The sequence below is a fragment of the Loxodonta africana genome, chromosome 19, assembly GCF_030014295.1.
Source record: "Loxodonta africana isolate mLoxAfr1 chromosome 19, mLoxAfr1.hap2, whole genome shotgun sequence".
NCBI lineage: Eukaryota > Metazoa > Chordata > Mammalia > Proboscidea > Elephantidae > Loxodonta > Loxodonta africana.
In genome coordinates this window covers 28,711,734-28,734,914 of record NC_087360.1, presented here as the reverse complement: position 1 = coordinate 28,734,914, position 23,181 = coordinate 28,711,734, and the positions used below count along the sequence as shown (strand labels likewise).

Here is a 23,181-nt window from a genome sequence, read left to right as displayed (position 1 = left end):
TCAGGATGTTCTCCAGGCTCCCTCCCTCCTTCCCAATCATGCCAAGTCTCAAACTCTAAAATAGCCGAGTATAATTTGAAAAATCAATTTTGGACTCATGGAACTTTATCTCAAAACATTTGGTGCTTCTCATGATACTAGATTTGAGGGTCTAAGAACAATGTCAGAACCCCATACCATCCCCTTGCCAACTCAGCTGCTGACAGAATATGGGCAAAACAGATGTTAACACATGTCTCTTACTTCCTCAGAGATAAGATTTGAAGTGGCAGCAGCTGGGCTGCAAAATTCTACTACCTGGTAAGCTAAAGCAGGCAGAGAGGTGAACTTAGTAACAGCTAGGTTTTAGGTCTACAAAGACAGGGGAGCCAAATGATTTTAGATCAACTAGGAGACAGTTTGGCTAAATGAATGAACAGGAAGGGAGAAATTACACACTGAGGAGGATACATGATCTCAAATGACCCTGTCTACCCCTAAGCAGGGTATTACGGCTTCCACTTGCTAGACAAGGAGTCCAAGACTCAGGAGGAGACAGAAATGGCACCCAGGTGCTCCTGACCCCAGGCCCACACTCTTCCCGGCACTGGTCTGAGAGCTGGCACCCAACTAAGCTCCTCTTGTCCAACTGCCCAGGTGCCTTGGGCCTGGATGTTTTTCCATCTCTACAACGTGGAGGACATCCGAGACCCTTCTCAACCAACTCTCAACTCTTAAATGCTCTCACACTGAACTGTAATTTATCTGCCTGCATGTCTGTTTTCCACACTGGACTGTGTACAGCTTCTAGTTACCTTGGCACCTCCAGCGAGACTTGCATGCTGGGCATAGAGATGCTCAGTTTGCTGAATGTGTGCACAAATGACAGACTGTCAACATGGATGCAAACATTAAGTCTGAAATAAAATGCTGAGAACATTAGCTGAGAAAACAAACAAAAACATAATGTTGTATCTTCAGTTACTGAGTTTTAAAAAATCCTGAGTTTTCTACACTTTTCCCCTTTAAAAGTGATTAAAAAACAAAACAAACAACAACAAAAATCCTGAGACCGTATAATTCTTCTTAGTTTACTGTTTCGCCTTCAAAGACAGAAAATTATTTACAAAACCAAATCTAACACTGCAGCCTAGGTGGACTTCAAGAATAAGAATCTGCAATAAAAAATAAAAAACATTTTTTCTTTATTTTTCCCAGAGTGGTAGTGCTGCAAATCAGCAAATTCTTGAAAAGTGAGAAGCCTGCAAAATTCTGAACCAGACGTGGCATCAGGAAAACAACCACTCAAGCACACAAGTGGCATTTTGTGATCAAATTTATTTTTTGTTTAAATTTCATTTACTTTGTTTTACTGTAATTTACACAAGAGACTGCCAAGTAAACTAGGTATTTTACATTCACCACACATTCCCTCAAATCTCCACAGTTGTTAGAAAAACATTAAAATCCATGTGCCGGGCTCTCATTTCCATGTGCGCCCGTGCTCCCAATGATGCTAGAAATGCCAGTGAGAGTTAAGTTCATTAAAGGGGAGGACTAGACTCTTCTTTTCACAGATTAGCAGTAATCTTCCTTGCACCGAACACGTTGCAGACAATGATTACGCTTTGACGAGACCTACCTCACAACAGTGCCCAGAGAGTAAACACCAGTTTTTACCCTGAGTACGCAGAGGACATATGAAACGTGGGGTTTGCTGCCGAGGATAACAGGCATCCCAGTGCAGCAGTGATCCTAAACATCCCTGTCCAAGTCACTGCCGTCACTTCAGTGGGGACACGGGACACGTGGGAAAACGAGCAGCAGGAAGGGGTGGGCGGTCAGTGAATCAGGTTACTAACGCGATTTGACCACAGGGGCTGGTGTGTCTTAGGAGGGATGAGAGGTTAAAGAAGACAGTTTGTGACCTGAAGGCTTCAAGAGTTATCATTCTACTCAAGCTTCCAGGACTGACAGGAGAAAAACTGGATCCAGACAGAGAAAGCCAATAAAAATCTTACCTAGCTATTGCTTCTTTCTTAAAAATAAAGAGAAGGTGGCGGCGGTGGCTTCTAACCAGCATTTCCACAATGCTTATCCAGGGTATATTCCATGGACATCCTATTGGAGAGCACATCCAACAGGCAGGACCGAGGAGCATCAGCCCCTCGGTGAGGCCTCCTACCCATGCAGGCAAGCCTTGTGCTGCGTCTTAAATTCTTCCTATCTCAAAGTCAGCATCTCCCCTTAAGGTATATTTTCAACATGAAAAGAGTGAAATGTCACCACTATATCCTATCGTGTAAGCTGTGAGGAATCTAGACCATTTGCATAGTTTCCAAACTATAATTTCAGAAGACAGTCATTTCAGAAACAAGACTCCAGAGATGTGCTATATGTCCAATTTTTCTACACAGCCTACAGTGCTATTAAGATTAATTTAATTTCCTTGTCTAACAGGTGCCTGAAAATTGTATAGTGTTTATTATAAATCACAAACTGTCATCTCCGTTTTTGCTAGGTCTGATGTAGAAAAATACTTGAAATTTAAAATACAAAAATCCAATAAAAACCAGAATTTTTTTTTTTTTTTTTAAAGGATTTTTCCTTCAGGGCAAACAAGTAAAAATTGGCATGTAAATTTACTCCTTCCTATTAGATATTGTCAAATTTGGCTGTAAGATAACGACCATCCAGAAATAAATAGTTATAAATACATTTAGAGTTTACATTCCAGATTCACTGGGTTACCAAAAAATTTAGACTATATTTTTCTGTGGGAGTCCATTTGCTGATGGGCCTAAAAGAGCAATTTCTAAGAGACTGATTAAAAAAAACAGAGAAATAATAAAAGGCTATATATATATATATATATTGGTCCACAACTTGACATTTATGAAACATACCAGCTAGTATTACATTGCAGTCAATCTGTCCATTAATGGTATTACTCTGATAATTATTAAAATCTGTTCCAGGTATATATATTGAAAATATTTTCTTTTGCATTCTTGCTGAAGATAGGTACAGTACTTTGGAGAAATTGTACTAATCCCTTCAGTATGTTTGTATGTACATATATATACACAAGTGTGTGTACCTTAATCTGTAGCTCTACATGCATTTTATATACAGCTACAGATACACACACACATACATATATACACATGTGGCTGAGAACCTGTGCGTGTGTGGACATAATCACAAGCACACGTCTGGGAAACGTCAACACTGCAAGATACTGGTCAGATTCTTCACTCGTCACTGGCTGCACTTGTTCCCCTCACTTGACCTTGGTTACGTAACTGTAAGAAAGGGAGAGACAGCACAGCTTGTTAAAATACAAGGAGACACAAAAAATATTACATTTGTCATACATATCCTCCAGAAAAAAAAAAAATCCCAACATATCCAAACTTCCAGCAGCAAACATGCCCCAACGACGATACCGTAAAGATTTAATCTCTCTTTAAGATTCTGGTCTTACTAATGGCAGAGCGTTTTGTTTCACCAGAGGGGAAAGATAAACCATATGCAGAAGTAAGTCATAGGAATTCAGAAAAACTTAACCAAAAGTAACAATAACTTAAAAAAAATTACAAGAACACTGAATTTAAAGAAAGGCCTTTAGAGGACTCTTGGGACAGCTGATTCACTCATAGTTGGTACAACTACTTCTCTTGACTACTGGACTCTTCATCTATTCCCATGTTCAATAATTAAAGAGCAGGTAGTTCATGTAAGAGGGCAGCAAAGAACCACAGAGGAACAAGGGAGAGTGTAACATCTTGTTCTTTGCTAATAAACACCTTAATTCTTTTTCAGTATTAACAAAGGATGACAGAATACACAGTTTACTGTTGATTTTTGGTTACTCACACTGGTTTCATTTAATATGTGGGGTAGATCTTCACACTCTTTTTTTCCCTCCAAGAAAATCCTTATCAGAGTACACAAATTTGTCTTAGAGAAATTTTAAGACCATAGAAATGTTTTATATTATAAATGAAAAGTGCATTTACACATATTAAAGCTAATTGTATGGATAACTGAAGATTCAACTTGAAAGAAGACTTTCGGGTGTATAGAAAAAACTTCAACTAAAATGGATTACTGAGGTTGGCCCTCATGGTACGGGATAAAGGCTTTCCTTCAGGGTGATTTAAAGTGCCTTTACATATTTCCTTAAACCACAAATGATCCTACTGAGAAATAGGTCAATTAACTGGCTATGGATGAAAAATCAGCTGGTGTCTAAGACAATGCTACATGATGAATAAGTACACTTGGCAGCTAGTTCCTAACCCATAATGCTAAGAACTGGCCTGGGATTACCAAATTCGACCTGTTCCACAGATAAAATTCTTACAGAATAATAATTCAAGTGTTCACTGTCAATTTCTAAAATAAGTATCCTTTAAATTCTAAAAAATAAAACCACATTAACAGAACCTCTGCTCAGCAAGTTAACTGCCCATCACCAGAATGGTATTGGTTTGTAAACATTTCTTTTTACCCAAGTCTTCACTTACACAGTTTGATATTGTCTCTGACCCTACAGGGGACTCATCTAGACATCAGCAGCCGACGTGCCTCGGACGGAACCCTTCTTACGCATCTAAACGTAAAATAAAATCATGAGCTGCTGAAATCACAGACTCTATATAGGCGTTAGTAAGCAAGGGGAAAAAGAGATCTAAAAGAGGTTGTGAAGTGATGGCTGCCTGTTTATAACCATAACCACAGTGAGAATGAAGTTTGTAGGCCTCTTGGTCTAAAGACAGTCTTGCAAAAGGCTTTTCTTACACAGCATGAAAAATATTTCTTGAATCTAGGAAACAAGAGGCTACAGACTGATGATACAAAATTATCAAAGACAGCCAAGGGGTAAATGAACAGCTCCCCATATAATGTGAGGAGATAGCCCAATGGACTGGTCCATCTTTTCATAGTTCCTACTAGACCAGGACAGAGCCATGAGGTGTGGCCCTCTTGGCTGCTTCTAAAACCAGGGCCTCCCGGAGGAGTTGTTTAGAGAAGTTTACTGAAAACAGGGATGAAAGAAGAACGAAACATAGCACAGGAATAACGGAACAGGGAAGGACACAAGGCTGTACCACAAAGGACGGGCATTCATAACAATAGCCTACAGACAATTTAAAAAACTCATTGAGAAAATCAAGAAAATAATGGAGAAAAGGAATAAATACAATGAATCTATTCTAAAACTCAACACCCCCTCTGCACCCAAGAGAAGTATCATTTGAGAACAAACAGGTATTGCACTTGTCCCAAGCATGCCTTCGGCTGCTAAGCCGAACCCCAGGATTTCCCTGCAGAATTATAAGTAGGGGCAGTCCTCTCTGGCCAAACCTCTCAACAGGCTGTTCTTTCACTCCAGGGATAAAACCCATTTAAAAGAAATCCAATTTTTAAAATATTGGCAAACTGAGAGGAAAATTATGATGCATCAAATTCTATCCTCAGATGTCAGGAAGTGGGGAAATTCCTCAGTGGTTAAGAGGACTTTAACAGGAGGTGAGTGCTTTCTGGTAGGTGTTTGGCCCACAGGCATGATGCTGCCCAGATTCTGAAGATGGTCACAGACCGACTGTTAGGACTCAAAGCAGAAGCAATTCAATGTGGAATAAACAAAAACACCAAACCCGCTGCTATCCAGTTAATCCTGAGTCATGGCGACCCTATAGGACAGAGTAGAACTACCCTATAGGGCTTCCAAGGGGCGGCTGGTGTATTCAAACTGCCCACCTTTTGGTTAGCAGCCTGAACTCTTAACTACTGCGCCCAGGGCTCCTCCCTAAGGACCTAGATCATGATAACCTAAATGGGATTTAACATCATGAGGACCAGCACTTAACACTAGAAATTTGTCTTAAATTTCTCTGAAACATTTAACAAAGAAGAGGCCATCTACTCGTAGCAAGAACCAATGACAGAGCTCTACCAACACTGTCCATTTATAACATGTGGGTATAGTATCTTCTAGTAAAATGGGCTGCTGTGTAATAACTTGTCTATCTTCCATATTCTTACTGTGTGCAATTCCTAACTCATGAATAACTGATCTGTATGGAAAAGCAGCTGAGCCTCCAGGCCCAGTGCCATAGGTGGGACCAAGAGTCACCACTTCTGTGTCAGAGGTCTCTTCACGTTGACACTGGGACTGTTTTGTGTTCAGGGATCCGGAGAGGACAAATTGTTGAGGGAGGCAAGAGCACTTCCCTGCGGGAAGAAGAGGTCTCAGCCAAGTTCTGTCCAAGGGGTCCAGAAGCAGGCAGGGCTGAGTCCAAACCAGGAAAGGCTACATTCCCCACCAGATCAGCAGTGACTGCTCTTCCTCAGGTTATGGACAGTTCCTCGGCATAAAAATCAGAACCATGAGAAGGGCTCCTTCCTGAGGGTCTAACTAAGAATCTGTTTTCTGTTGTGTTTGGTAAATCCTTTTTGGAAATGCCAGCCTATACCATGAGCCTAGTATGAATGAGCACAACCACGCTGCTGTCTTTTCAATGTCCAGCTGAGACCAGCTGCTGTGAGAGGCTGAAGGGAGAGCTGGCAGGTGCCTCTGCAGCCTGAAGCACTTGGAGGGAGGGAAAACGGGCAAGGCAGGGGTAAGAGGATTAAAAAAAAGGTGGGGGGGGTGCTTCTCAGAGAAGAGCACCTGGCTCTTGAGCAAAGGAAAACGGAAGTGGAAAAGAAGGCAAGAGGACCCACGATACGCTCTTGCCTATTTCTTTTGCCTGGGCGCTGCCTAAAATTAAGGAGGTGGAGGACAGTCTTCCAAGCTCCCCACTCCTAAGATCCAGAACTCAGAGCCATCTGATTAGTGTGAGAAATTGGGGTCAAAGAGGTTTCTATTGGCTGGCCTAGAAACTGAACCCCTATTTAGAATGTTGTTCCAAATTTCAAACAATCAACTTAATTTTTGGAACAAAATCCATTCATAAGTTGGAGACTGCCTATAGTTTACTTTATGTATAAGATAAGGTTAAAACATTTTATTATCTTATAAAGAAAATATGTCCTAGCTCTTTCAGAAGGTTTGTATAAAACTAATTAGAAGCAGATCTGCTGTAATCACCAAAAGTAAGCAATCTTAAACACAGATTCTTTACGATGCAATGTGCCAGAGAAATAGATTTCCTTCTGTGCCAAAGAACCTGATTGGCCGCCATCCTCCTGTGATTACATGGAGCTCCTGCCGCACACACAGGCATTCGTCAAACGCTTGCGCCTGCAGGCCTTCCAACACTGGGACTGCTGGCAGGACTTACGATGACTGCATGGAAACCGCTACCCTGTGCTGCACATTCCTCAGGTTCAGTCCCCCAGTGAGGTTTTACTGCCAACTGAAGAGAAGTGGGGCCCAGAGCAAAAGCAAAACCAGGCACGTGCAAGACGAAGTCAGAGAAGAACACATCCCTGGGAGAGAGATGGGAGAAGCCCTGTGCACACACACTGCGGGGTCTGCTCACTGTGGTGGTGTGGAGCTGAGGGGTACTTTAACTCTGAAACATGGCATGCTGACATCTGGCCCACGGATCACTGAACTTCTGCCTAAAGCTTGTGAAGAAATAAGGATTCATCACTAGTTGGGGGAGGGAGAAGGCATTTCTAGAATCAATGACAATACCACTAGCTTTAACAGTCCTACAGAAGAAGGAAAAAGGACTTACTGTGATAACGAGTATGACCCCTCAAAATGAACTTAAAGGCAGTTTGGTCTGCCACGGTGAGTATCTATAAAAGTACTGTGTGAACTAGGTAACATTGGAGAGAAATAGCTCATAAAAAATAATACAAAACCACTGGGCATTTTACAATGAACAAATTCTAAATCAAGGAAGCTCTAGTCAACTTTCACAGAAGATGTTCAGAAATCAGAAAGCAGGAGGTTAGTGTCTAAGAAGCTTGATTTTGATGAGGATAAACAGATCAGAGAATGGCTTTTAATAACACTTGTCTTAAATTCTAAGCCTACACTTACTAAGCGTGCAGTTTTAGAAAAGAACAATTAGAGAACTCCCATAGAATGGGAAGTCTTACTGTTTCTAGTTCTTTCTGAGTTTCATCTTCCATTCTCCTAATGTCTTCCATTGTCAGATCAATCCACTTGTCAATCCAACAAAAAAGCTGGCGATGAAAGTTTGTAAATATCCTTTTTTCTTGCTTTTAAAACAAAGAAGAAAAGCAGTATAAGATGGCAAAAATCTAAGATTAGTGACAGATTAACTTTAGTAGAAGTTAATCTATGTCCCAATTAATTCCATGAAATTTATACATACTTGGTTTGAAAAGACCACTCCACTATTAGTGAAAACCCTACTTCCATCCTATTATCATTTTGTCCAAGTAAATAAAAAGAAAAATTTCCCTCTGAAAAGTGAAACAATCTTATCAGGCAAAGGTAGCATGGTTTAGCAGAAACTAAAAAAATGCAGTGTATACATTCTGATCTAATGTAAATTCTTGCTGGACCTTATTTATTTTTACCTTCTTCTAAATGTCAATGACCAGAAGTCTACTTGATTTCTTCTGCTATAAAATCATACATTATCATTCTTAACTTCTCTGCAATTCCAAGGAACACTGTTGAGGTGGAATTTAAGAATTACTTAAAGAGTCCCAGGTTCTTTGGAATGTTTTGTTAAATTAAGAATTATTACTTATTCTCACCTCCATTGTTTTTTCTACTCTACATGTTACTGCCACTGTATAAAATCATACTTACAATGAGTGGTTTTAATTGCTGGATTATTTAAGTATTACTAAACCTTCCCAAGAAGAGATAAAAGTGCATGGCATAGTGAGTACTTCTGGACAATCTTCAACTTTTTAATTTTTTTCCATGAACAGAAGGGACTTCATCAATTACATGTATGACTTCTATTTTAACAGAACTAGATTATGAATCTAATCATGATCCAAGAGGAAGGAAGGAAGCCAGTATTTACAGAGTGCCTAGTGTGGGCCAATTGCAAGCAGGCCCAAGGCTAATCAAGGCTGCCAGCACTCTGAGATCATTTTTTTCTTTTTAAAATTGTGGTAAAATATATATATATATATATATCAAAAAGCTTGGTGTTTTGACCACTTTTAAGTGTACCATTCAGTGACTTTACATTCGCCATGCTGTGCTACCATTCCCCATTTAAAAGTTTTACATCACCCCAAAAGGACTTATTATTATTTTTTAAATATTAATGCAGTTTAAAAGTAGAAAAGTTTAAAAGTAGAAAAGTTATGGTGAAACTCAGACATGACTAGCTGATATAATGGGGGTTTCTTTATAATGACAAAGGAATAAACGTTCACACTGTGGAAAAAGTAAACACCAAAGAAACGTGCATAGTCCTTGTATATTTATAACCATGTGTATTTATACAAGTGCAATCCTCCCCTCTTGCTAGATCTGACTACCCACGTTACTTTCACTTTAGTGTGAAGACATGAAAAAGAAGCAATTAGAATTTGGACTCTCAGATAACGTCACCCTAGGTTCAGAGTGTAGAACTATTCTCAGTGAGAGCCTTTAAAGAAGACATTCTGTGTGAAAGTGCCAGGTGTGTGTGTCACAAGAGATGTGTGTGGGTGTAAGGAGCCCCTCAGTGGGCAAGTCCTGGGGACCTGCTGAATGTGGAAAGGGCCCTCTACAAAAGAGCTGGGCAACCTAGCCAGGAAAGTACTTTGAACAACAACAACAAAAAAAAAACTGCAAGGCCTTTTCCTCAAAGAAAGGCCCCTTAATGCTGCTGACATTTGTTTTTGCTGTGTCCAAGGAGAAAAAGGGTAAAAAGAAATTCAGCAGGGGCAGTAATTCTCACCTCACAAAGGAGAACGGAAAGTGGTAACACAGAAAATATTAATAGCTATCTTAAATCTGAATCTAAATTGAAGTCACCATGTTTTGAGCAGGTTTTACCTTCTGAATGAAGTTTTCTACTTTGCTCTGCAGTCCCCACCACTTGAATTTGATGGTCACCAGCTTATACGCACACATCTGAGGACCGTCTGGGTTGTTTGCCAGCTCCTTCTAGATGAGGAAAATTGAAAAGAAGAAATCGTGACTTAAATGTTTATGTTTTGATTAAAATTGACTGCTGTGTAACAACATCACAGACATACACGAAGAAAATTACAATCTCAGATGTGTTTAATTCAGATGTTTGGAAAATCTAAATCATTTTAGCAAAAGGAGCAGTATTCCCCTGCTGCAAACCCTCCTTCCACAGACGAGGTTACTTCCCAGCTCTAAAGTTTAACAGACACATCGCTCTGCCTGAAATTACACTATTCAGATTTCATATTAAATACCAAATACTATTCACATCATATCAACAGTGAGTCTTTAATATGTAAGGGTTCTCCTAACACCATTACTGTGCTGCCTTTGTGGATCTGGCGAGGCACAATAAAAAATGACGAGGGAGTAGAGTCTTCTCCTGTGTCTTCAAATGCTGGCAAATGGAGTCGCACTGTTCATTAACTGAGGTGTTTTCCATAGAAGTGGGATACAAAAAGTAATGCAGTGGCAAAAATTATCTGTAATTTTCAAGTGCTCAAAGGAATATTCCACACATATCAACTTTAATTTCCACAACTGATTACACCTCATAGATTAAATGGTGTAGTCAAGGAATCAAGTCAAGACTTGTTCTGGTAAAAAAAAGAAAAATACTAAAAAAAGGAAAAAAAAAGGGCGAGATGGAGAGGTGGGGGGACTATCCTAGATTAAAAGAGACTAAAAAAAGGACTAAATAATGTAACGTCTGCAATTTACTTTCAAATAACTCAACCTTTAATTAAAAAAATATTTATTTATGTAGATGGAATGAGGGAAAGAGGGAGACAGCGAAGAGGGAGAAAAGGAAAGCAAACACAGCAAACTGTTAATAGCTGTTGAATCTAAGTGGACGTACTCACTGTTACTTCAGTTTTAGGTATGTTTTGGAAGTTTTTGTTATACAAACTTGGGAGAGATTACAACCTATTACATTACTGACTGTAAAAATGGTGGAGTGGCAGGGATGTTAGACCTCCTCACCTAACTTCCCAAGGGGGAAGGAGAATCATCGCCAGGACAACATCCCAAGGCTGACTGCTACGGGGTGGAGGGCAGACATACCTCCACCCTCCAACCTTTTTACCAATTCTGACACCAGCCCAACCTCCTATGGCACTCTCTACTTCTCCACTGGGTTCGAGAATTTGTTGAAATGGCCACACAAAACTCACAGACCGTACTCATGATTATGGGCTTAATTAAGGAAGTAACAGGTTACAATTCAAGGTCAGAAACAAGTCAGGATACAGTTTTTTCATCAGGACAGCATCTTCTCAGCCATGCCCACAGGCAGGCCTCTCTCCAGCCCCTCAGGCCTCTTGGGCTGGCCCTGCCTCTGCCCTGCTCCACCAAGTGTTACAAAGCTCTTCAGCTCCACCATTAAGTGCCCAGAGGCACTCCACTCTACTAGTAAGCCTCGGCCTGAAGGTACTCAGCTCTCTCACTCTGTGGGTTGGCAAGCTTAGCTCCTACAAGTAGCCTGAGGCACCCCACTCCGCCAGGAAGCCTCCCACCTGAAGGTGCTCAACTCTCTTGCTCGGTGGGTTGGCACACCCACTGTAACCGCCTTACTCTGTGGGCCACGAACCCCACTGCACTTTCTTGTGCTGGTCTTCTGGTTCTGCCACCACTGTTTCTCTGCTGCCGCTTTTCGCCATCTTGATCTGTCTCTGGTGTTATGGCTCCCTGTCTGTCTCCTGGGTCTAGGCGGTTTTTAGACCAGGGATCCCAGGTCCAAAGGATGCACTCAGGTCCCATCTCTTCTTCTTGGTGGTAGTAAGGCCCCCCTTTCCACCTCTGGGATGGCTCATTTTAAGCCTACTGGGATGGCAAAACTGACCAATCCCCTTGTTAGGGCTCCATACACCTTATCTGCATGGTCCCGGCCCCGCACGGGTGCAATACACCTCATACGCATTATTAGCAAGCTGTCCAATGCCCTTGGTGGGCCACAAGCACCCTTTTGGCACAGTCCCACCCAATCGTTTGATGGGAGTTACAAGATCACGGCTAGAAAGGTCATATAAAAGTGATCCCTTGCACTGCACTATTTCTGTGCAATTTATCAGTGTAGGCTTCTGCACCTTTATTTTTGGGGAGAAGTGAGTGGGTGTGAACCAGGACCTTGCAGCACACCTCACTGTTTTCTCTACGGATCCACTTAGAATAGGGCTCTTCCAAAGTGATGTGTGCAGGAGACAGAAACACTCCTAACCTGACCCAGAACACAGGCTAGAACTAGTTCACAGTGGTGAACAAACAAAGGCATGGTCCCTGCCCTCGGGTGCTCACGGTCTAGCACTGAAAACAGCTGTCAAAAAATCACAGATAGCAGAGGGCTTAAAGCAGGTGTGGGTTAAGTGAGTCTCAATGTTCATGCTTATAAGATGATGATGAAGCTACTTCTTAGGACTGTGGTGAAGACTAAATAAAGCAGTATACGCCCTGTGCTTAGTAGATGGGACTAATACATACTAGTTTCCTCTCTCTCCTTTATTCTTTAACAGAGTTGTATTTACGACTTTGAATCTATAAAAAAATTTAAATAAATTTTCTCATAACAGTAGAAAGTCGTGCAACAAACACTATGGGGATTCCTTTTAAAAAAATTAAATCACTGGGCCAAAGGATAAAGTAGCCTTTTTAAGTGCTCGCCCCTTCTTCACCACTGTCCTTGGCTTCACACAGCATTCAAGACATCACAACACCAGCATCAGTCCCACTGTCAGCTTCCACTCATTTTCATAGCCCACTTTCAACAAGTTTGTTCTGTGTGAGCAAATATTCTTTCCACTGAACCACATAAACGAATTCAGAAAAATGATGAATTCCTAGGTCTTATTCTAAAACCTCAAGATTATTCTTCATTTACGCAATCACAACACCAGACCACTTTTTTTTCTGAAGTCTCTATAATATTCCAGTTTCAAGTGAATTCTAGGGATAAGATATATGAAAGAGTTCTACCTCAGTATTATTAATGAGACTGAAAGTTCTGTAGAGTCCTGCATGATTGATCAACTTTTCTCAGGTAATCTCTTCTGTAATAACATTTCATCTTCTGAATAATGGCCTGGTACATGGGTTACATCAACGAGGTAATACCAGCAAGCATTTAAATAAAAATATCACACCAAACTGCCCTTTTGCAAGTGAGTTTACATCCACTGAAGGACTTGGCTAGCTTAACTCTATTTTTCCATGATTTTCTTGTCCATAAAGGGTGCCAATGTGAAAACTTGCCATTCACTTCTCACTTATTGACATGGTTAGGTTCCAAAGACCAGGTCATTATGTAAAAATCAGGGTCATGCAAAAATGGACGATAGCCACATCAGATCACAAAAATGGAAGATGACCACATCATTTCATAACTGCCAAATTATATCATTACATAACTGCCAAACCACTGAGAATCATGGCCCAGCCAAACTGACACATAACCTTAACCACCACAGCCAGAATCACTCTTGCCTCGCACCCCAGTGTTCACTACTGCTAGACATACGTCGTCAACACAAAATAGTAGATTTTTTTTACTATTATTGTAAATGTGATATGTCAGATAACGAGACAGTCTCTAAGTGAGGAGTAAGTGTATACACATTAGCCCATACAAGTCTAATTCAGGAAGTGTTTAGTGGGTACCAATTACATACCCTAATTCTGTGCTAGGTATTGTCAGGGAACACAAAAGTGGCTGGTAGGGAGAAGAGTAATTACATACATAAATAAGGATAAAACAATTGCTGTACTTGGGCCAACAGTCTCTTTCAGAAGGGACCCTTCTTTTGTGGATGCTGTGGTGCTATGCTAAAATCACATATTTATATACTGCCCTTCTCCTCCCTGACCTGTAGGCCCCTAGCACTTAAGCTGAGCTCCTGTGTGGAAGCCATCAATCACACTTCCACAGGATATAACTAGGTTCTAAGTGGCCAGCCTTACTGAAAAATGACAAGATTGGTCTTTCACAGTTCATTTTTTCAATAAGCAATAAGCCAGTGTTGAGGTACTCTCTAATCCAATGAATGTCACTGAGAAGCCCTCACATGAAACACAATTTGGGTATACGTAGAATATGGCACTTAAAATTGTCAGTTAAACTTGCCAAACAGTAGCGCTAGCCTAGGAGTAAGGGGACTTGGGTTGTAGCTCCCATTATGCAATGTAACTTCTTGTGTAATGTGTGCACGATCTTTCATTTCTCTTGGCCTTACTTCTCTATCTGTAAAAGGAAACACTAGACTCTACCAGATCTATTGATTATGGACTGATAACTGTTCTGAAACTCCCAGTCACTGGACATCTAGTTCTAAATAAAAGCCTTGCCTGTTCCTAGTATAATGCCAACTCTTCAGAATTCTTCAACAGTTTTATAAAAACAAGATGATGAGGCATGGTTCTAATTAAAGGGTAAGCTAAATGTAATACAAACATGCTTACACCAGATTTGGGCTCCAAGAACAGAGTACATACATGTGCCTTCAACAATTAACCAAGTTTGTTTCTCACATTCTTTCCAGTGACTCTGTCAGGCTGCTCAAATCAATTAAGGTAACGCTGGTAATTTATAAGGAACAGCGGTCTATAAAACTATTTAAAAAACTGCAAACAATGGTACAAAAAGACAGAACTATCTCCCAGATCTAAAATATATACTCAGTCTATCTGTTTTCATCCAACTTGCAATTTAAGAAAAAAAAAAAAATCTTTCAGGGAAGAACAACAAGTATACATACAAACAACCTGCGGCATATATTTCTTGGCCTAATTCTCCAAAGCATCAATACTTCACAGTGTGAGGCACAGAAGGTGATCCTTATAGGAACGTAATCTCACTATCCCCAGGAGAATGCTGAGAACACAGAAGTTATATATTTCCTTAAAATTATTATTATTAACATATTATAATATTTAAGGCCTCTTCCAACTTTAAAAATGATTTATGTGATCCACCTCTTAATCTGAGGTATGGTCTTAAGGCCATATGATTAAGAAATGGCTTAAAAATTCTCTACTTACGATGAAATAAAAAATAGTGAAATTGCTTAGATGTATTAAATAAAACTAAAATAATCCTTTTGCTATCACCTTTCTAGAGTGAGATCTGACATTATGTAAGAAAAATCTTAAAGCTGTTCATATTCCGTGTGCACATTTAACCTGGTAATTCCATGTTCAGAAATTTATCCTTTTTATGGTATAAGAAAAAAACACTATATATTTACAACAGCAAAAACTGGGACTCCAACACCCACAAATTAGAGAGATTAAATATCTCATAGGCCTTCCAAGCAATGCATACAACCGTTAAAAACCATCTTTTCAAAGAAAATCAATAATGTGGGAAAAAAGAGTAAGTATTTACAAAATAAACTACATGAATCAGGGAATATACCAAAAAACAGTAATGATCTCTAAATGGTGGGACTATAACTGATTTCTATTTTCTTCTGTGTACAGCTCTTTATTTTTAAAACTTAACAACAAATGTGTATCATTTTATAATCAGAAAAAGAACACTAATAGGCTTAAAAAAGTAGACTTTAAAAAACATTTTGCCCTCAGTTGAGTGTTTTGGGATAAAGATTTACTTTGTCCTACATTATCCAGATAACTATTTCAAATCTTCATTCTTCTTTGGCTATGAAGAGTCTAAACTTCCCTGCTTCTTTTCTTTTCAGTGTTTAACAGATCAAAGCTAAGCAAAGCTAAATAAATCAAGCTGTATGCTGAATTAAGACCTTTAATATATAACTTAAGTTCAGATCATATTTAATTTTTCCTAATCTTAAAACTTCTACTTCTTGTGGTGTCTGGGGTCTTAAACACTAACAAGCAGCCATCTAAGATGCATCAATTGGTCTCACCCACCTGGATCAAAGGAGAATGAAGAACACCAAGGTCACAAGATAATTATGAGCCCAAGAGACAGAAAGGGCCACAAGAACTAGAGACTACATCATCCTGAGACCAGAAGAACTAGACGGTGGCCAGCCACAACAGATGACTGCCCTGACAGGGAGCACAACAGAGAACCCCTGTGGAAGCAGGAGAACAGTGGGATGCAGACCCCAAATTCTCATAAAAACACCAGACTTAATGGTCTGACTGAGACTAGAAGAATCCCGGCTCTCATGGTCCCCAAACCTTCTGTTGGCCCAGGACAGGAACCATTCCCAAAGCCAACTCATCAGACATGGACTGGACTGGACAGTGGTTTGGAGAGAAATGCTGATGAGGAGTGAGCTACTTGCATCAGGTGGACACTTGAGACTATGTTGGCATCTCCTGCCTGGAGGGGAGATAGGAGAGTAGAGGGGGTTAGAAGCTGGCAAAACAGTCATGAAAAGAGAGGCTGGAAGGAGGGAGTGGGCTGACTCATTAGGGGGAGAGTGAGTGGGAGTATGTAGTAAGGTGTATGTAAGTTTATATGTGAGAGACTGACTTGATTTGTAAACTTTCACTTAAAGCACAATAAAATTAAAAAAAAGAAAACAAAAAGACTTCTACTTCTAAAGCAATCATAAGGCATACATGCATGGTAAAATACAATTTAACTCCTCAGATTTATCAGAAACATTCTTGTGAAGGGATGCGTAACTTTCAAAAATGAGAAAAATCTCGATAGGATATTTACGACCTCAGACGCAGAGCAATGTTCTAGGCTCCACAGGACCCAAAGAAGTTCCAGAATTGTTGCCCCACCTCCAGAGGCTGACAGCCTGGGCTGGGCAAAGCCATCTCTTTGGACATCACAATACAAATGTTTTCTGGCTTTCCTCTTCATCAGGTAATATAACAACCACAGACTAAATAAAGCCAAAATGTGAATTAAAATCTTCCACGTATAACTCCAATCCAGTCCAAAATCTACCTAACATTTCCTAATTTAAGGCAAAACAGAATTAACTCTTGACTGGACTTGATCAAAAAAAAGGAAAAAGAAAATCGAAGAGTAATGGAAATAAAATTATTTTGCTGACGCACATCAGTTTCATATAGATTAAAGCATGATAATTTAAAAGGGCAATTAAGAAGAAAAAGAACGTGAAACCGGCTGGCTGCAAAAAGACAGTACAATCAAAGTTTTATAAGATGAGGGTCATGGGCTAACAGAAGAACCCAAAATTATGATTCATCTCTACGTAATTTAAATTTCATCTGAAATATACCAAGCACTAGCTATTTGTGAAATGCTTCCAAAATTTTATTTAAATAGCTTGTATATTCACGGAATTCCTTAAATTTCATGTTTCTAACTATATAAATGAAACCCCAAAGCCCAAATCATGTTTTTAATTTAACAATGCATATTAGGTTACTCTGAGGTATGTGGACAAGGCCTACGGGGGAGTAATGTATACTAGAGCCACACAACGTAACTAAACAAAATGGAGTGTGTTTAGCTGGAATAGTGAGCAATCAGTCCATGTTATCCACAAGAACTAGTTTCTTGTATCTGTGACAAACAAATATATACAAACGTTAAAAGAGAATTAAAGAAAGAAAAAGAAACCAAAGGCATTCTGGAAACTCATTTTCAAAAAATGTTGTCCTCTCATAGTCTCATGCTACATGTCAAGTCTACATACACGTTTTATATTGACAAACGTGTTGGCGTGAAGATGGAATAAGGCATATGCAACATTTAACTAGAGTTAATACTTTGGAAGGACATAGCAGTTTCTATAAACCTTGCATTCCATATTTTAATTTCTCAATTTTAGGCAATCTAAATGCTCAATTTCAGCTGCTGATTTTGTAATATAAGTTTCCAACCCAGATTTCACTAAGAGGGTTAAAAATAAGCACAGCACTGGGGCAGCTGCCAGTGCATACATCAGTAAATATCAACACAAGATTACAGAATATACGTGAAGTATGTGTACTAAAATTTCAAGCAAAACCCGATCCACTGACTTGCAGCCCGTTCTCTCAACTTTGGTAAAATTTTGGTACCGTTTGGACAGGTCTACACAGGACATTATATTCTCTTTAAGTACACGACAAGGTGAGTAAGTCCAACGTTTAAGTGATTTTTATTTGGCTCAAGATAGTTAACTTGAATCCAGTAAATGCTTATTAAGCATTTACTATGAGCAAACCTCTGTGCTAAGCACTGCCACATATCAAGGTAAATCAGACAGAGATCCTGTGGTTTAACATTCAGTGTCACAGAGGACAGAGGAGGTGGGGAAAGAAAAGCAGAGTGAACAAATAAACCACCACCCTAATGTGAGACACATCAAGTGCCATGAGAAGGTCAAGTACAATAGATGCTAGGTGGGTTCAAAGACGGGAGATTCCCATCTGGATGGGCAAATGGGAAATGCCAACTGGAAGAAGTACATGTGAGATCATGCTCAAAAGGTTAATCATAGGTTAAACTAATTTCACAAAAAGAGGCAAAATGAAATTAAGCCAAGAAAGCTTACTATGTGTGAGAGGATAACCAGTCACATTTTCCATGTGTCTGAACTTTATTTTTTGTAGCTCACACCCATTTACTAACTAGCACTATGACACGTACTCCACACTTGCCTCCAATCACTCCAGGAGTAACACTAGTACAAGTGACACCACAAGTTCACCTTCAAATGAAACACATGAAGAAAACTTTGTTTCCGAGTGTCAGTAGGACGCTCTCCAAGAGGCTCATCCTGCCACATCACTTATCCAACCAGAGTAAGACACTTCATTTGTCTTTTAGCTCTGCCTGAAAATACAGGCATTCAGAATCTACAATAAGGTTAGAAGTCATCACGTGTCGCTTCTGGGGCATTTAGTTCCTTCAAGACATGGAACTGCTCTTTTTGGGTCCACTATAGGAGTTAGCATAATTAATACATAAAACAAACAAACCTGTTGCCATCGAGTTAATTCCGGCTCATAGCGACCCTATACGACAGAACAGAACTGCCCCACTGGGTTTCCAAGGAACGGCTGGTGGATTCAAACTGCCAACCTTTTGGATAACAACCAAACTCTTAACCACTGAGCCACTAGGGCTCCAATTATTTTAAAAAAGAAGAAGAAAAAAAAAAAAAGGTTGCCCTCAAGTCGATTCCGACTCATGGCGACCCTACAGGACAGAGTAGAACTGCCCCATAGAGTTTCCAAGGAGCACCTGGTGGATTCGAACCGCTGACCTTTTCTTTAGCAGCCGTAGCTCTTAACCACCATGCCACTAGGGTTTCCAATTATATAATAAGTGTTAAATAAATAAATAAATAAATAAATATTTTAAGTGTTAAATAGGAGCACTGGTGGCACAATGGTTAAGCACTCTGCTGCTAACTGAAAGGTCAGCAGTTCGAACCCACCAGTCACTCCATAAGAGAAAGATGTGGCAGTCTCCTTTCAGAAAAATCACAGCTTTGGATGCCCTATCAAGCAGATCTACTCTGTCCTACAGGGATGCTATGAGTTGAAATCAACTCGACAGCAACAAAGTGTTAAACATGTGCTTTTAAATGGAATTAAGAACCTAATCTGAGCGAGGTAACTCCCAAAAATCAGCCATGTTTTAAGGTCTGCTTTATTATACATAATCCAAAATGAAGTCTAACCAGATACTAATTATTAAGCCTCTTTATGCCACCCATTATGTGGTTTCAAATGTGAGGTTACAGGAAGGGAACATATTTTAAAATGCCTGCCCATGCTTTCTGGGACTCAGACATGTCTAGACTGAGAAGTAAGAGAGCACTCATCAGTCTTTCTACAAGAGTGGCTATCAAGTACAGGATACTGCTCATTAGGCATATGAGGATTTTCTGGGTCACTTTCTAGGCAGTCTCCATCTTGAAGAGGTTTCCATGGCTGGATTTCAACTTCTCCCTCTTGCCCCACTTCCATTCTTCTGATCCCTGGCCAACAGAGTCTCAGGAGTATCTTTACGTCAGGCAACTGACAACCAATGCCACCACCTTCTCTTCACAGTTGTGGGGTAGAAAGACAAGGGAACCTTGGCAGCATGGCAGTGAAAATTAGTGTCACTATAATCTACAATATGGCTGCCCTCCACTGGATCCAGAATGGTCCCTCTGGCTATTCTAGAATGACTCTAAAGCATGGACCGAGCAGGTAAATGGTACCTGCAAGATAAGATACTGCTCTTCAAGGCCAAGCTCCCAACTGCCAGAGCTTCTGCTCAGACTGGAGTTAATTAATATAGAAGACAAATAGGATATGCTTTTATGATAAGAAATAGTATACATACTTGTATGGATAATACAAAACCACCACAATTTCTGGATCAACTTCTTTATTCAATCTGATCACCTTATATCCATATATTTAGAGCCCTGGCTGAGACTCCAGAGGTACATCAAGCACTGTAAGGGATAGGCTTTGCCAAAGGCTCCTACAAAGACCTTTACAGGCCTAATTTTTAACTGCTGTACGTATGTAGACACGGAAGCTCAAGTATTCACAAGGCATCTGGCTGAAATGAGGAAAGAAATGAAGCCTTGCCATAGGATAAAAATGACACCATAATCTTTAAAGGCAGTGTTCCAATTTGTTAAAATGACAACTCCTCACCTAGATCAGAGGAGGCCAATCTGGAAAGCTAAAGGAATCCATGTGTAAAATGTTTCTGATAAACCATCAGAACAGTGAGTCATACCAGTGTCACAACACAAAGCCGCTCAAAACACAAAATGAAAACATGTACACATATGTACACATGTGTACACACACACACGGTGATACAAAGAAGCAAGACATTTCTATTCATGAGACAGTCACACTTCTATCTTGAAGCAAAAATCCTAGTCAGGTTCTAAATTGCTCTCCTATCACCATGTGTGCTTGCTTTGGCAGCACATATACTAAAATTGAAATGATACAGAGAAGATTATCATGGCCCCTGGGAGCAAGGATGACACCCAAACTCATGAAGTATTCCATATTTTGGAAACCCTGGTGGCATGGTGGTTAAGAGGTATGGCTGCTAACCAAAAGGTCGGTGGTTTGAATCCGCCAGGTGCTCCTTGGAAACCCTATGGGGCAGTTCTACTCTGTCCTTTAAGGTCACTATGAGTCAGGATCGACTCAACAGCAATGGGTTTTATCACCATGCAGTCAGTTGATAAAAGTGTTGAACCCTAAATATAACAAAATATAATTCATGTGCTCAGGTTTCAAAAATTCTTCAGAGGTAGGGTTTGGGTTTTTTAAAAATAAAAGGTATGTACCAGAGTTGGAACTGACTCGACTGCAATGAGTTTTTTTTTTTTTAAATCATACTATAGGCTAAAAAAGAAGGTTCATGCCCCTAAAAGTGTGGAAAATATAAAAATTCCTTAGTAATTCTATCACCCCTGCCAAGTCAAGCACTCATTAAACATACCACGACAGTTAAGGACAAGTGAGCCTAGACGTGTTTAACAATCCCCAGATACTAGAAGCAGGGGAATCCCGGGGACACTGGACAGATACAAGGAATAGCTGTGTCATAAACAAGGTCCCATATGTATAGATCTCATCAACCTCAAGAAATCATGAAGGCTGAAAATTCTTTTTACTTTCAAAGGAATTTAGACAAAAGAACGATTACAACAAGAGCTAACACTTATCATACGTTTCCTCTGTGTTGGGAACTTAATACTTACTCCTCACAATCACTTTCTGAGGTAATTACTAACATCATTCCCATTTTAAAGATGTTCAAACTGAGGCTCAGAGGGGTAAGAAGTCGCTTAAGTCACATGTACAACACTCAAGGGAGTCCTGGCGGTGCAGCATTTGGCTGTCAACTGCAAAGTTGGTGGTTCGAACCTACCAGCATCTCCGTGGGACAAAGATGTGGCAGCCTACTTCCATAAAGATCACAGCCGTGGAAGCCCTATGGGGCAGCTTTACTCTGACCTATAGGGTTGCTATGAGTCGCAATCAACTTGATGGCAACGGGTATGGTTCTGGTTTGGTATGACAGTTACAAGGGGTTTTTAACGCATCTACCTTAGTGCCACGTCATCTACAGATTCCCTGAACACTGGAAATGTATCACTGTTAATAACACTAACTATTAAACTGTCAAATACCATGAACACAGAGAACCACACAACTCTCAATACAGCAGGGCATAAAAGATGCAAATCAGTGGACTACAGGCAATAACCTGCTATGTCTCCACACTGTAACACCTCTGTGACTAGCACTAATTGGGTGCTAAAAAACAGTGGACATGATGCTGTTTCTCCTACAAGTACTGTCTACATTTCTCCAGCCAAGTTTCTCATCTACAAAATGAGCCAGGTCTACTTACTCCAGGGGAAGAGTATGACGATTAACTGTGACCTTGCACAGTGCCTGGCACCAAGGAAAAGTTTCTTTTTGCCTATCCAGTCTGGTACAGACAAACAGTAAATACTGCCATAATTCAGCAGGACAAGAACACTGTGGGATAAGCAGGGAGAAGTTTCCAGGAGATTGCGGAATTGTGCACTTAGCCCTGAATATACTTTAGAGTTTGTACTGGTAAGGTGGGTTTCTGCAGAAGAACAATGGAAAACGAGACTGAGAGGCAAGGGAGGGATAGCTCAGAAAAGGCCTTGCGAGACTGTGGAATGACAGGCACCACTTATAAGATGCTTCCTTACACACAATCCTGGGCAAGTATGTCCAGAACAGGATAGCTTCTTCCTTTTTTACAATTACCATGTATTTCTTCGCTATTCTCATATTTCATCATCCCTTCCCAGTGCTACCCTCAGTGCCATGATAAAAGATGTTTATTTACAAATACGGCCTGCTAACACATTTCCGGGGGCGGGGGGGTGCTGATAAGATCGAGTCCACAGATACCTATTTTTCTGTAAGCTGTTCTTATCAGCTACTGTCACCCTTCTTACCCTTTATTTCCCTTCGCAGCAGGAAGTGGATGGTTTAATTATCCTCGATTACCCTAGTTACTACCCCAGTTAGGGTCATTCAATGGAATGCAGTTACGCAGTTGTCATTAGCTGCCGTCGAGTTGGGCCCAAATGCATGGCGACTGCATGTGCAACAGGATCAGACCATTGTGACTCACAGGGTTTTCACTGGCTGATTTTCAGCGGATTGCCAGGCCTTTCTTCCTAGTCTGTCTTAGTCTAAAGCTCTGC

General features: G+C 40.3%; 1 protein-coding gene and 1 non-coding gene across 3 annotated transcripts in view; one reads left to right on the top strand and one right to left on the bottom strand.

Moving 5' to 3' along the window:
- Positions 1-2,505: 2,505 nt before the first annotated feature.
- Positions 2,506-23,181, bottom strand: part of PITPNB (phosphatidylinositol transfer protein beta) — a 74,478-nt gene continuing 53,802 nt past the window's right edge. The window contains exons 9-12 of one of the 2 annotated variants that reach the window (XM_064272510.1): positions 9,923-10,033; positions 8,047-8,169; positions 4,512-4,597; positions 2,506-3,284 (exon numbers count right to left, since the gene is read on the bottom strand). In XM_064272510.1, the coding sequence (XP_064128580.1) occupies positions 4,550-4,597; positions 8,047-8,169; positions 9,923-10,033 (282 nt within the window). In that variant the 3' untranslated portion in view covers positions 2,506-3,284; positions 4,512-4,549. The remainder of the gene's footprint in view (positions 3,285-4,511; positions 4,598-8,046; positions 8,170-9,922; positions 10,034-23,181) is intronic. The other variant, XM_064272509.1, reaches the window with a different exon arrangement.
- Positions 20,881-20,989, top strand: LOC111753119 (U6 spliceosomal RNA). Its single transcript, XR_002787974.1, has one exon. It is a non-coding gene; the product is annotated as a U6 spliceosomal RNA (small nuclear RNA).